This window comes from Hemitrygon akajei, chromosome 1 (assembly GCF_048418815.1).
Source record: "Hemitrygon akajei chromosome 1, sHemAka1.3, whole genome shotgun sequence".
Classification (NCBI taxonomy): Eukaryota; Metazoa; Chordata; class Chondrichthyes; order Myliobatiformes; family Dasyatidae; genus Hemitrygon; species Hemitrygon akajei.
The window spans coordinates 119,001,000-119,014,139 of NC_133124.1; the positions used below are offsets into that span (position 1 = coordinate 119,001,000).

The 13,140-nt window shown below is 42.2% G+C and overlaps 1 protein-coding gene across 2 annotated transcripts in view; it reads left to right on the forward strand.

Moving 5' to 3' along the window:
- nfatc1 (nuclear factor of activated T cells 1) overlaps positions 1-13,140 on the forward strand; it is a 286,505-nt gene that overhangs the window by 95,210 nt on the left and 178,155 nt on the right. For both annotated transcript variants that reach the window (XM_073050710.1, XM_073050704.1), the window contains exons 4-5: positions 6,124-6,326; positions 12,170-12,342. In XM_073050710.1, coding sequence (XP_072906811.1) covers positions 6,124-6,326; positions 12,170-12,342 — 376 coding nt within the window. The remainder of the gene's footprint in view (positions 1-6,123; positions 6,327-12,169; positions 12,343-13,140) is intronic.

Below are 13,140 nucleotides of genomic sequence, written 5' to 3' on the forward strand. Positions count from 1 at the left end.
GTCTTGTCAGTCCATTGCAGCTTTTTTCTCTGTAACTTTGGAATATGTTTTCTTTTAATAATCTATCCAATTCTCTTAGGATCTTCAATTGGCTCCCTTTCCACCATTATCTATAAACAAAGAACTTCAGATCACCACCCGTAACCATTTTGACCCAAAATGTCAACAATTACTCACTTCCTACAGCTGCTGCTTGACCTCTTGAGTTCCTCCAGCAGTTTGATTTTACTCCCATGTGGGAGGAAACCAGAGCATCTGAGGGAAACCCACATGGTCAGAGGGAGAGATAGTAAACACTATTTGAATAGCACTGAAGATTAGGATGGAAACTTGGTCTGTCTAACTTTGGAATGGAATTGGAGGACAGCACCTATTTGCAAAGGGAAATAGTTTGCCGGGGTTACAGGGGAATGACTAGATAGACATATATAAAATCATGAAGGACATACATAGCGTGAATGTACATTGTCTTTTTCCTAGGGAGGAGGTCCTAAGGACAAGAGGACATAAGTTTAGGGTCAGAGGCAATATATTTAAGGGAGCCATCAGGAGCAGCTTCTTTATGCAAGAGGTTATGGCTGTTTGGAATGAGCTGCCAGAAATAGTGGATGAGGTTGGCACATTAGCCACATTTAAAATCCAACAAGATAAGCACAAAGTTATGAGAGATTTAGAGAGCTCTGTGTCAACCATAGCTAGATGGGACTTGATCGCTAGGTCACACAGCATAGATGAGATAGGTCAAAGGGCCTGTCCCACGCTATATGATTCTATTACTCTGTGACACCAACAGAAAAGTAGATACCAAGCAGGATATTACTCATTATAACCAACTGCCTTGATGAACTCAGCAATGATTTTGCTAGGATTTTTCCCTTGGTTAGATACTAATAGGTAACATCATAGATGGATTTAAAAAATAATGATGATGTCAAAATTACAAATGCTTACCATTATTTCCATTTGCGACTTAAGAATATTTGGGAATGTGTAGTTGAAATTGCTTTCTGTATTTCAGTCTGTCATCAAACGCAGCACAGATTGCAGTTCTAATATAATTAAGCTTACAAAAATGTGGGCTTTTTTATGAATTGTTAAAATGCTCTGAAAATTTTATATCATACCTAGGTCAGGAATTAACAGCAATCAAAACTATAATTACACCTTAACACATTACATGGCCATAAAAATACTCATTACTTATGCAAGTACATGTTGTAAACTCCCCATGTGGAAATTTTTAAAATGTGATTCTTTTTCTTTGTGAAAAGTTAAGTACTTTTGGTTTCTATTGTACTCAAATATCATTATTGCAATTCTTAATTCAGACCGTATCAAATTGAAAAAAATATATATCTAAACTGTTCTCTTGTGTTTCTTGCCTCTGGAGCTCTTTGCTGTCATTGCTCAATCACTTGATGACATCTCAGTGGTGGATGCCTGGGATTTCTGTGAACAAAATTCAGGGAATGGGAAGCTTTAGCACAAAGATTTTAGTGGGAAACTATATTTCCTGATCAATTCAGCAGTATTGTTTTGCTATTAGCCTTAGTCATGGTCTGTTTCATTACATTTGGACCATTTATTATTTTTAACCTAAGCTTGATCATAATTATTGGACACTTACATTAGATGTAGTAGGATGTATCCTCACATAGCTGCTTGCATTACTCTAAATATGGCTAATATTTTCTTTCCAATTTGCTAAGTATGTGTGCTGTCTGATGTGATGTGAAAATCATCTGAATTTCCAGATTTGAGTCTGTGTCAAGGCCTTAATGAAACCCTGATTCATGTAGGGTCTTGTGCCTGGAAACTGAGGTGTCTTCCATAGAGGGAATAGCTGCTGGCCAAGGACCAATGTCCAACAATATCAACCAGGATCATCCATGTCCAAAAATTTCCCAGGGAGGCTTGAAGGAGAAAGCTTTAATTTGCTGGTTAACATAATCTGTCTAGGAAAAAAAGACGTTGTCACATCCACTACATGAATCTTCTGGTCCTTCTGAGTGTTGGGGAAAGGAAAATGAAAATGAACTTTTACTTCATAACCACGTTGTCCTATGATTCAGATACCACTGTCATAAAACTCATGACCAATCTCAATTTAAGTCAATGCAAATGAATGTTGGCAGCAGAGGCAAATGCATTGCAACTACTGTTTAATGTATTAAACACAACATACTAGGAATGAAAATCCAGAACCCTATCCTACCAGCATCCTTTGAATTTTGGGGCAACGTTAGGAAGTTGGGACATTCTTTAATCCAAAGGGACCACACTGAGTTGCCATTTTACAGCTAGCACTGCTTTCATGAGGGAAACAGAAAGTAAATTTCTTAAGTGGTGTTAGTTCTGGAATGATTATTATGCAGAATTCAGTGGTGAATGATCAAAATAGAACCTTGTTACATCCTTTACAATGCATTTGGGTTCACACATATGCAGTATATCAATATATTCTTTCAATATATCATACAATATTATTTTGTACGTTGTAAACTCTGTGTTAACCAGCGACCTCTTTGGCTGCCAGACTGTATTCCTTTGAAATAGTTTGACGATAGTTTGCTATCTGACCTCCAAATCTTTCCCCTTCTCTATCTTAAACCCTTTTATAGTGCATCACGTTGTACCTAAACAGAATAAGTTCAGCTTTGTGATCAAGGCAAGGTTATTTTCTGTAATCAGTTCTACCTCCCACTGGGGCATATATAATATCGTTTGCATAACCACTAATTTCACTTCTATTTTCCTGCTGATGGTCTTCGAGTGGTTCTTGCTATTGATATTTCTTTTCTTAAATGTATGTTTCACCATTTTTAAAAATGTCTTCTACTAGTATTTGTACATTCTGTACATGCCTAAAAATTGGAGATAATTGGAGATCGTCCTTGTGTGGAGTCCCTAACACCAAAGGCCACTCCAGGTTCCTGGATGGGTTCACAAAATTGTGTGAGAGATTCAAAAAGTAGAGCTATGGCAATTCATGCAGTAACATGTATCAATGCCGTGCTGAATTTAGAGACCCTCTATTGGTCGGAATCACCCGTGGATGTTGCATCCTAACTGTCTATGTTAATCACAAGCCTGGGCTGTACGATAGGGAGAGCAAGCTGATGCCCATGTAGCAGATTCCCTCTTTCTGCATAGCCGGTGAATCCAAAGGAACGGCAGAGGCTGATACAGTTTAGCACCAGTAGCGTTGTAGGAGTTGATTTCAACATAGATGCCTTAGGGACCCCAGCCCTGGATTCTTTCTCAGGGTTTACTCCCGAGGCATTCCTCATGATTTGCTGTAGCAGAGAGTGTCTGAAGTCAGCATTTTCCTTCTCCTGGATGAGCTACCAAATATGGCTGATGAGCCCCATCTCTCCAAAGCAATTGGTTTTAAGGCACCGGCAACCCGACTTTGCCCCTTCTCTTGTCAGTAGAAACTGTTCTGTTGGGTTTAGTTGCTAAGCCCCATGTGAAAGCTGGGAGCTGGACTTGGTTGGCAGAGGTTACTTGAGACCCACGCCATTGGGAGAGTATCCCCACTACTAACCCCTGCCCCCCTCCCCGGCTATAACAAACTTAAGGAACCAATGCTGAATCTAAGCATTCAGCCATGCTGAATGCTAAGATGTAAATCGAAGCTTGCAGATATGCCCCCCACCCACCTCCCATGTATATGCAGTAGAAAAGCTGCCATGAAGGACATGGGGAATCTGAGCTTCAGCAAGACCTTTGACAAAGTTCATCATAGGAGTCTGGCCCAGAAGGTTAGGTTGCTTGGCATTTAAAATGAAGTAGTAAGTTGGCTTTGTGTAAGAAGCCAGAGAGTGGTGGTAGATGGCTGTCGCTCTGACTGGAGGCCTGTGACTAGTGGTGGGTCCATTGTTGGTCATCTATATAGATGATTTAGATGATAATGTGGTAAACTGGACCAGCAAGTTTGAGGATGATAGCAAAACTGAGGACCTAATGGACAGTGAGGAAAGCTTTCAAAGCTTGCAATATAATCTCACCTAGCTGGGAGAATGGGCTGAAAAATGGCAGGTGGAATTTAATACAAACTAGTATGAGGTGTTGCATTTCAGCAGGACAAAGCAGGGTAGGACTTGCACAACAGTGAACGTTAGTGTGCTAAGCTGATTGGTAGAACAAAGGGAAATGGGAATATAGACCCATAATTCCTTGATAGTGGCATTGTAGGTAGACAGGGTTGTAAAGAAAGTTTTTGCACGTTGGCCATCATAAGTGCAGTTGTTGGGATACTGTGTTGAAGTTGTGCTATATGTTGGTGAGGCTGAATTTGGAGAATTGTGGATGGTTCTGGTAGTCTACCTACAAGAAAGATATTAATAAGCTTGAAAGGGTGTACAGAAAATTCACAAGGATGTTGCTGGGACTTGAGGACCTGAGTTATAGGGAAACATTGAATCGGTCAGGACTTTATTCCCTGGAGCACAGGAGAATGATTGCAGAGGGGTTATCTTATAGAGGATACAAAATTATGTAGGGTGTACTGTGACTAGGGTAAATGCAAGTAAGCTTTTTTTCTCCTGAGGTTGGGAAACAACTCAAGGTCATGGGTTAAGGACGAAAGGTGAAATATTTAAGGGGAACCTGAGGGGAACTTCTTCATTCAGAGGGCGGTGCGAGTGTGGAACGAGCTGTCATTGGAAGTGGTGGACAGGGGTTTGATTGCAATATTTAAGAGAAGTTCAATATGTACATGGATGAGAGCAGTAGGCAGAGCAGTGGCCTGGGAACGGGCAGAGGGGATTGGACATGGATTAGATGAGATGAAGGGACTGTTTCTGTGTTGCAGGGCTCTATGACACAATGGACTTGTGTTCTTTCAATCAAGTTGCCTCACAGGTTCCTAGCCTCTAGCAGTTACAAGACTTTCCTGTCTAATTTGTCTTTCTTGATTAGTCAGGGTATGAAAGGTTACAGGGAAAAGGCAGGAGAATGGGGTTGACAGGGAAATGGATCAGCTATATTGAAATGATGGAGAAGACTCAATGGGCCAAATGGCCTAATTCTGCTCCTATATCTTATGGTCTTATGGTCATCCTCCATCTATGATACCCAGTAGAATTCTTTGCATACAGTAGAATTCTGCCCCCCCCCCCCCCCCCCCAAAGCACCCACTACTGTGTTCCTTCTGTCATAGGTACAGAATCCTGTCCTTCCCTGCCAGTACTACTCAGGGGCACATTTTCTCTTGGACAACATTGTTTAAGAGGAAAGCTCACTTCCATTTTCCCAAAAGGCAAATGGAGATGGGCAATAAAACCTGGAAATCAGTCTACAATATTTGCCTCACATGAGTGAACTTCGATAAGTGTTTTGATTGGAGAGCAGAAAACATTTCAGCTTTTCAATCTGTGAGTTATTTATTGTACAAGTTCAAGGCATGATTTTTTTGATTTCTCATTAGAAAATTTGAACATAATGCGGCTCAAGGAACATAGTGTGCAAGGGTGGCAGAGTGGTGCAGCTAGTAGAGGCAACAACCTCACGGTGCCTGAGTCCTGAGTTCGATCCTGACTTTCGATGCTGTCTGTGTAGAGTCTGTGTGTTCTCTCTGTAACTGAATGCTCCAGTTTCCTCCCACAGCCCTAAAATCTGGAGGCTGATAGGTTAATTCACTGTTCTATATTGCCCCTCATGTGTATTGTTGGAGGTGGGTTTGGGTTGATGAAAATGTGAGGAAAATTAAAGAATTAGTATGTTTGATGTTTGATGGTCAGTATTGGCTTGCTGGGTCTAAGGACTGGCTTCTGTACTGTATGTATCTGAGATCCAGTGTGCAACATGGTTTATCCACATAATGAAATGAATATGAAAGCAGAACTTTTTGAAAATAATCATGCAGTAAGTCATCAAACTGCTATTTTCGATCTTTAGAAACAGTTCCATAACCACCTTAAAGAACATAATCTTGTAAAATTACCTTTAATATGAAGCACACTAAATACATTTTCATAATTTGTTACTTCAAAAATGAGACATCGCACCTGTCAGCAATTTTCTTGCCTGTTTTTGGCTCTGGCCTATATAAAAAAAATTAATTGGTCTTTAGTGCTTGATGTTGAACATTGATTTTCTTTCTCTCTGTTTTATTGCCAGCTTCATGGCTACATGGAAAGTGAACCCCTCACACTGCAGCTGTTCATCGGGACAGCAGACGACCGCCTGTTGAGACCACATGCCTTCTACCAAGTCCATCGGATCACTGGCAAGACGGTTTCTACAACCAGCCATGAAAGCATCATCAGCAACACCAAGGTTCTGGAGATCCCTCTACTGCCAGAAAATAACATGAGAGCAAAGTGAGTCTCCTTCAGACACAGTCTATGTCAAAAATCTTCAGCTCATGGCTTATAACAGCTGGTGAAATTAAAATAGTGCTGGTCCTAAGGCTGAACAGTCCTGTTATGGTACTGAGTGTGAATTCAGGTTCAAGGTTAAAACTATCCTTTCTCTTACAGTGTGGAAGGAGTCCATTTGGTCCATTGACAAAGTCAACCCATACACACACATCTTATTTCTCTGTAGACATAAAATCTACTCTCTCTCTCTCATGCCTATCAACTTCCTTTTTTATTTCATTTGCCACTTATCCATAGTGAAGGGTACTTTACAGTGGCCAAGTTACCCGCCAGTTACATTTGAAATGTGGGAGGAAACCAGAACACCTGAGTGGAAATGAATTGTGAATTCTTCAGAGTTGGCACCTAAGGTCAGAATTGAACCCAGGTTTCTGTGAGTCAGTAGTGCTAGCTGCTTTACCACGGTGTCATCTGTCAAGATCTCCACGTTGCAGTAATTGCAGATCCTCACTCCAGCAATGTGGACATGGAAACAGAATCAAAGTTGGTTGAAATTGCAGCATAAATGGAGCTCAGTGCATTTGTATACAGAGCAAAGGGGAATGGTGTGTGTGTGTTTGTGAGTTTGTCTATACTCATATATATGTATACGCCTGAATTTCTGTACTTATTAACACATTTTTACATGTGTATTTGTGCATGCATGTGTGGATGTGTTTACACCTGAATGTCCAAACATCAGAATAGAATCATAAGAGTCATAGAGCACTACAGAGCACAAACAAACCCTTCTGACCATTTAATACAAGCCGAACTGTTATTCTGCCAAGTCCCATCAATCCGTACTTGTACCATACCCCTCCATACCCCTCCCATCCAGGTACTTAACCAAATTTCTCTTAACTGTTGAAATCGAACTTGCATCTACCACTTCTACTGGCAGCTCGTTCCTGACTCATACCACCCTCTGAGTGAAGAAGTTTCTCCTCAGTTTTCTCTTGAATATTTCACCTTTCACTCTTAACCTATGACCTTTAATTCTAGTCTCACCTAACCTCAGTTCAAAAAATCTCATTAACCCCATCTATAGCTCCCATAATATTGTTTATCTCTATTAAATCTCCCTCATTCTCCTATGCACCAAGGAGAAAAGGCCTTTCAGAGCACAATGTTGTGCCAAACTAACTGAGATAATGACCCCAATATATATACATGTGGGTATGTATGTGTATATGTGCGTCAGTGTATCAAAGAGTCTATTTTCTATATTGTTGAGCTATTCTACAGTCTAACCAGATGGCAATAACACAATATGAGGTGAAATGTTGTGTTATTTGCGGAGAACTGATTAACTGATTCGTTTTAACATATTACAAACAAGAGAAAATGAGGTGTAAAGTGCTCTTTCCCTCTGCTAACCTGCATGTCTCCCTTGGGCTAGGTATAGCACCTGCTTCTCCCTTTCACCACCATGATCAGAGTCACGTGAGGTCGTGGGAGCAGCTGGTGGATGGTCGTGTGAGTAGCTGGTGCATATCACAAGCCCTGGAGATGCCAGGCAGAGAATCTCTGAAGTATTGATAATGGCTGGGTAACCTATCTTGTAAAGACACTGCCCAGAAGAAGGCAATGGCAAACCATCTCTGTAGAAAAATTTGCCAAGAACAATCATGGTCTTGGAAAGACCATGATCGCCCACATCATATGACATGGAACATAACAAACAAACAAAGAGCTTGCGAGAGCTAACAAGCTGAAAATCTTACTAATCCTGGTGTTTTTAGGTGTTAACTATGAAGTATAAGATGGTGGATTGAAATCCTTCTCTGGTGGTTGAAGGTCCAGTGCATTACCACAAGGTGCTGTTGTCATACATACTACTGTTTCAAGAAATGTTAAGTTTGGATTCATTCTGCCTGCTTGGATGGAACTAAATCATTCCACAGCAGATATTGTGAAGAGCAGAGGAACTCTTCCCAGTATCCCTCCCATTAGTTACACTTCAATTCCAATCACAATAACACACTGATTGGCAATTACCCGCTTTTAGCTGGAAATCTTGCTGTGTGAAAATTGTCTGCTGAGTCTCCTGCATTACAGCAGTACCTACACAAGAAGCATTTCAATAGCTACAGTGCACTTTGAGGCATCTTGAGCTAGTGACAGGTTTCAGAAAAAAAATATCTATTTTATCCAGTAATTTTGTAACAAAGATGGTGGTGGTGAGACACTGTGACACTTTACAGGCAGCAGACAAAGCTACTAACTATTCTATTAATTCCACTTTTACTGTACTACAATCACTGCAATTCACACTCTGTAATCTCCCTTTTGGATCTGTGCTTTTGAAGTATCTGTTCGATCTGGCGTTTTTGTGATATCCTAAAGTGTTTGGTGAACTGGACTCTTGAGAATGAAAGTACTGCCGAGGTGGCCTTTGCTGGAACAGACCTTGGGCCGAATCAAATTGACGGGGCCTGGGCCCGAGAGCAAAAAGCAAACCAATATTTTGTGGATTCTGTGGCCCACAACCATCTGCACTCAACTCAGCACTGAACTGGTTCTGTGGCTGTAGCCTGCAGGCCTTGGGCTCCTGCTCAGGTTGTTTTACTGAACTGGTTCTGTGGCTGTGGCCTGCAGGCCTTGGCCTCCTGAACCAGCTACAGTACTGAACTGGCTGTCTGGCTGTGGCCTGTAGCCATCGGGCTCCTGGACCAGCTACAGTACTGAATTGGCTCTGTGGCTGTGGCCTGTAGCCATCGGGCTCCTGGACCAGCTACAGTACTGAACTGGCTGTCTGGCTGTGGCCTGTAGCCATCGGGCTCCTGGACCAGCTACAGTACTGAATTGGCTCTGTGGCTGTGGCCTGTAGCCATCGGGCTCCTGGACCAGCTACAGTACTGAACTGGCTGTCTGGCTGTGGCCTGTAGCCATCGGGCTCCTGGGCCAGCTACAGTACTGAATTGGCTCTCTGGCTGTGGCCTGTAGCCATCGGGCCCCAGGACCAGCTACAGTACTGAATTGGCTCTGTGGCTGTGGCCTGTAGCCATCGGGCTCCTGGACCAGCTACAGTACTGAACTGGCTGTCTGGCTGTGGCCTGTAGCCATCGTGCTCCTGGACCAGCTACAGTACTGAATTGGCTCTCTGGCTGTGGCCTGTAGCCATCGGGCTCCAGGACCAGCTACAGTACTGAATTGGCTCTGTGGCTTTGGCTCTCTGGCTGTGGCCTGTAGCCATCGGGCTCCTGGACCAGCTACAGTACTGAGCTGGCTCTGTGGCTGTGGCCTGTAGCCATCGGGCTCCTGGACCAGCTACAGTACTGAGCTGGCTCTGTGGCTGTGGCCTCTGCAGTTCATGTTCTTTTGTCATTTGTTTATGGATGTTATTTACTTGGATTTCTAGAATGCATTCGATAAGCTGCATCATAAAAGACATCCATAAGATAAGGATACATAGAGTTGGGGATGATGTATTAGCATGGATAGAGGATTGGTTAACCAATAGAAAGCAGAGAGTTGGGATACATGGGTGTTACTCTGGTTGGCAATCAGTGGTGAGCGGTGTGCTGCAGGGGTCGGTGTTGGGCCCACAACTGTTCATGATATTCATTAGTGATCTGGAAGAGTGTATCTAAGTTTGCTGATGATACTAAATAGAGTAGAAAAGCAAATTGTACAGAAGATACGGAGAGTCTGCAGAGAGATCTAGATAGGTTAAGTGAGTGGGCAAGGGTCTGGCAGATGGAATACAATGTTGGTAAATACAATGTCATCCACACTGAAGGGAGAAATGGAAGAGCAAATTATTATTTAAATGGTAAACATTTGCAGCATGCTGCTGTGCAGAGGGTCTTAGGAGTGCTTGTGAATGAGTCACAAAAGGTTGGTTTGCAGGTGCAGCAGGCAAATGGAATGTTGGCCTTCTTTGCTAGAGGCATTGAATTTAAGAGCAGGGAGGTTATGCTGCAAATGTACAGGGTACTGGGGAGGCCGCACCTGGAGTACTGCATACAGTTCTGGTCTCCTTACTTGAGGAAGGGTATACTGGCTTTGGAGGTGGTGCAGAGAGGGTTCACCAGGTTGATTTGAGAGATGAGGGGGTTAGACGATGAGAAGAGATTGAGTTGCTTGTGACTGTACTCGCTAGAATTCAGAAGATTGAGAGATGTTGTACAAGCATATAAAATTATGAAAGGGATAGATAAGATAGAGGCAGGAAAGTTGTTTCCAGTGGTAGGTGAGTCTAAAACTAGGGGACATAGCCTCAAGATTCAGGGGAGTAGATTTAGGACGGAGATGAGGAAGAACTGCTTTTCTCAGAGAGTGGAAAATCTGTGGAATTCTCTGCCCAATGAAGCAGTGGAGGCTACCTCAGTAAATACATTTAAGACAAGTTTGGATAGATTTATGCATAGTAGAGGAATTAAGGATTATGGGGAAAAGGCAGGTAGGTGGAGATAAGTCCATGGCCAAATCAGACATGATCTTATTGAATGGCATAGCAGGCTCGATGGCCTAGATGGCCTACTCCTGCTCCTATTTCATGTGAACTTATGTTTACTTTTTTATTGTTTGCACAATTTTTTTTGCACGTTGTTTGTTTGATGGTCCTTGTTGTGTGTGTATGTGTGTGTTTTTTTTAATGGGTTCTATTGTTTTTCTTTGTTTTGTGGCTGCCAGCAAGAAGACAAATCACAAGGTTGGTCTACATACTTTGATAATAAATGTACTTTGAACTTCAGCAATTTTGCTGGAGATGTGTGTTGTATCCTGACATTAGTGCAAGGGCTGAATGCATCCAATTCATATTGCTTGCACATTATTTGAACGGATGTAGATCTTGCTAAAAGAAAAATGGATAAATACTGTTCATAAAATAGGAACAGGGTTCTCCAGTTACCACCTTAAAGTGGCTTATCTTAATAACATGTCTATTTAAAAATGTTTTGAGGTCGGCCCCATTGTATCATATATGCAAGGTTCTCTTTTGTTGGAAGAGTTTATTATCCCTTCAAACTTCTCCTCACAATGAACCTTAAGAACATTCCACCAGAGCAGGGCAAATAATGTAAGTGTTAGGCAGGAACTAGGGAGGGAGTTAATTGGGAGTTACTGTTTTTGGGCACGCCCACGTCTCAATGTGGAGGGTATTTAAAGGCCATCTGCACAGAGTGCAGGACAGGCATGTTCCAGTAAGAAGGGAGGACAAGGAAACCTTGGCAGCTGACATTCTTGCCTTTGAGAAACTGAGTTCCAAACTTGGAGAGTTATGATGCAGCTTTATAAAATTCTAATTTAGGCCACATTGCATTCAGTTCTGGTTTCCTCATTGTAGAAAGAATGTCAAGCCTTTGGAGAGGGTGCAAAAGCACGTCATCAGGATTACATCCCTGGAACCAGTTAACTAACTAACCCCTTTTGGAAGGTGGGAGGAAACCAGAGCACCTGGAGTAAACCCATGTGGTCACAGAGATAACATACAAATTTCTTACAGACAGTGGCGGCAATTGAACCCATGTTGCTGGCGCTGAAGTAGTGCTACACTAACTACAACCCTACCGTGACACCTTTTTCTTCTGGATTTAAGATGACACTTAAATTATTGAACATTGCAATTGAATGCATTGATAAAGTTACATGTGTACGTGCACATGTGTTTGTATGTGCTTGCGTACAAGCACGAGTGTTTCCCTGTGTGTGTTTAAAACCCCTCACCCACTATTTGAATGTTGCAATTGAGAGAAAAATAATTCCTGTTCCCTCTTATACATTCTTGGTGGAAAAATATCAGTTTGGATGAAAAATTTGTCATCCTAACACCAAATGTTTTCTCTCTCCAACAGCATTGATTGTGCTGGGATACTGAAGCTTCGAAATTCTGACATTGAACTGAGGAAAGGTGAGACTGACATTGGAAGGAAGAATACAAGAGTACGGCTGGTCTTCCGTGTGCACATTCCACAACCCAATGGTAGAACGATCTCTCTGCAGGTTTCATCCAATCCCATTGAGTGCTGTAAGTATGATACATTTTATGGTCTTGCCTAATGAAATATTAATATCTGGAAACTCCACAGGGGTTCCCCCAGTCAACCATCATTAATTTGGGTGAAAATGCAGCAGAAACAGAAAGTATATGAAACCTCAGCAGCATCTATAGAGAGAGAAAAAGAGTGAACAATTCATGTCGATGACCTACCATCAGAAGCCAGCACAACTTCCCAGCAAGTTAAGTGAATGGCCATTTTTTCTAGGGATTCAGGCAATCCTTTTGAAGTTCCATTAAGTCAGAGGGAAAAATGTTCTAGGTCTGTTTATTTCTGGTGTAAGAGTGCAAATTTGTACCAAGTGTGTGTACATATGTGTGATTTTGTAGGTTAGTTTATGAATGTAATTATGTGCAAAATATATTTGTATGTATATGCATGCTTTAGTATGTTGGATGTAGTGATGTGTCTCGTGTGGTAGTGTAGTGGGTCGTGCTTATCGCTCTCCCTTTCAGCTTCCACTGCTGCCTAGCAGTCTTGTGAAACGGAGAGCTGAATGTGTAAGTCTCTCCCTGCCAGTACACAGCCTCTCCAACAGCGAGCCTTATGTAGTGCCTCTTTGCTTCAACACATGGAAACTATGGAAACTGAACTCCTTTCGGACTCGGGCTGAACGACAGAGGACAGGGAGGAGTTCTGGCCACTGCACACATAGCACACAGGCCCACTAGTGTGTGGACACGCCCTGGTGCTCATGAACCAGATCCCCAGCCTTGGATAAATAGCCCTACTGTCCTGTGGACAGCCTCGGGAGAGACGAAGGCAAA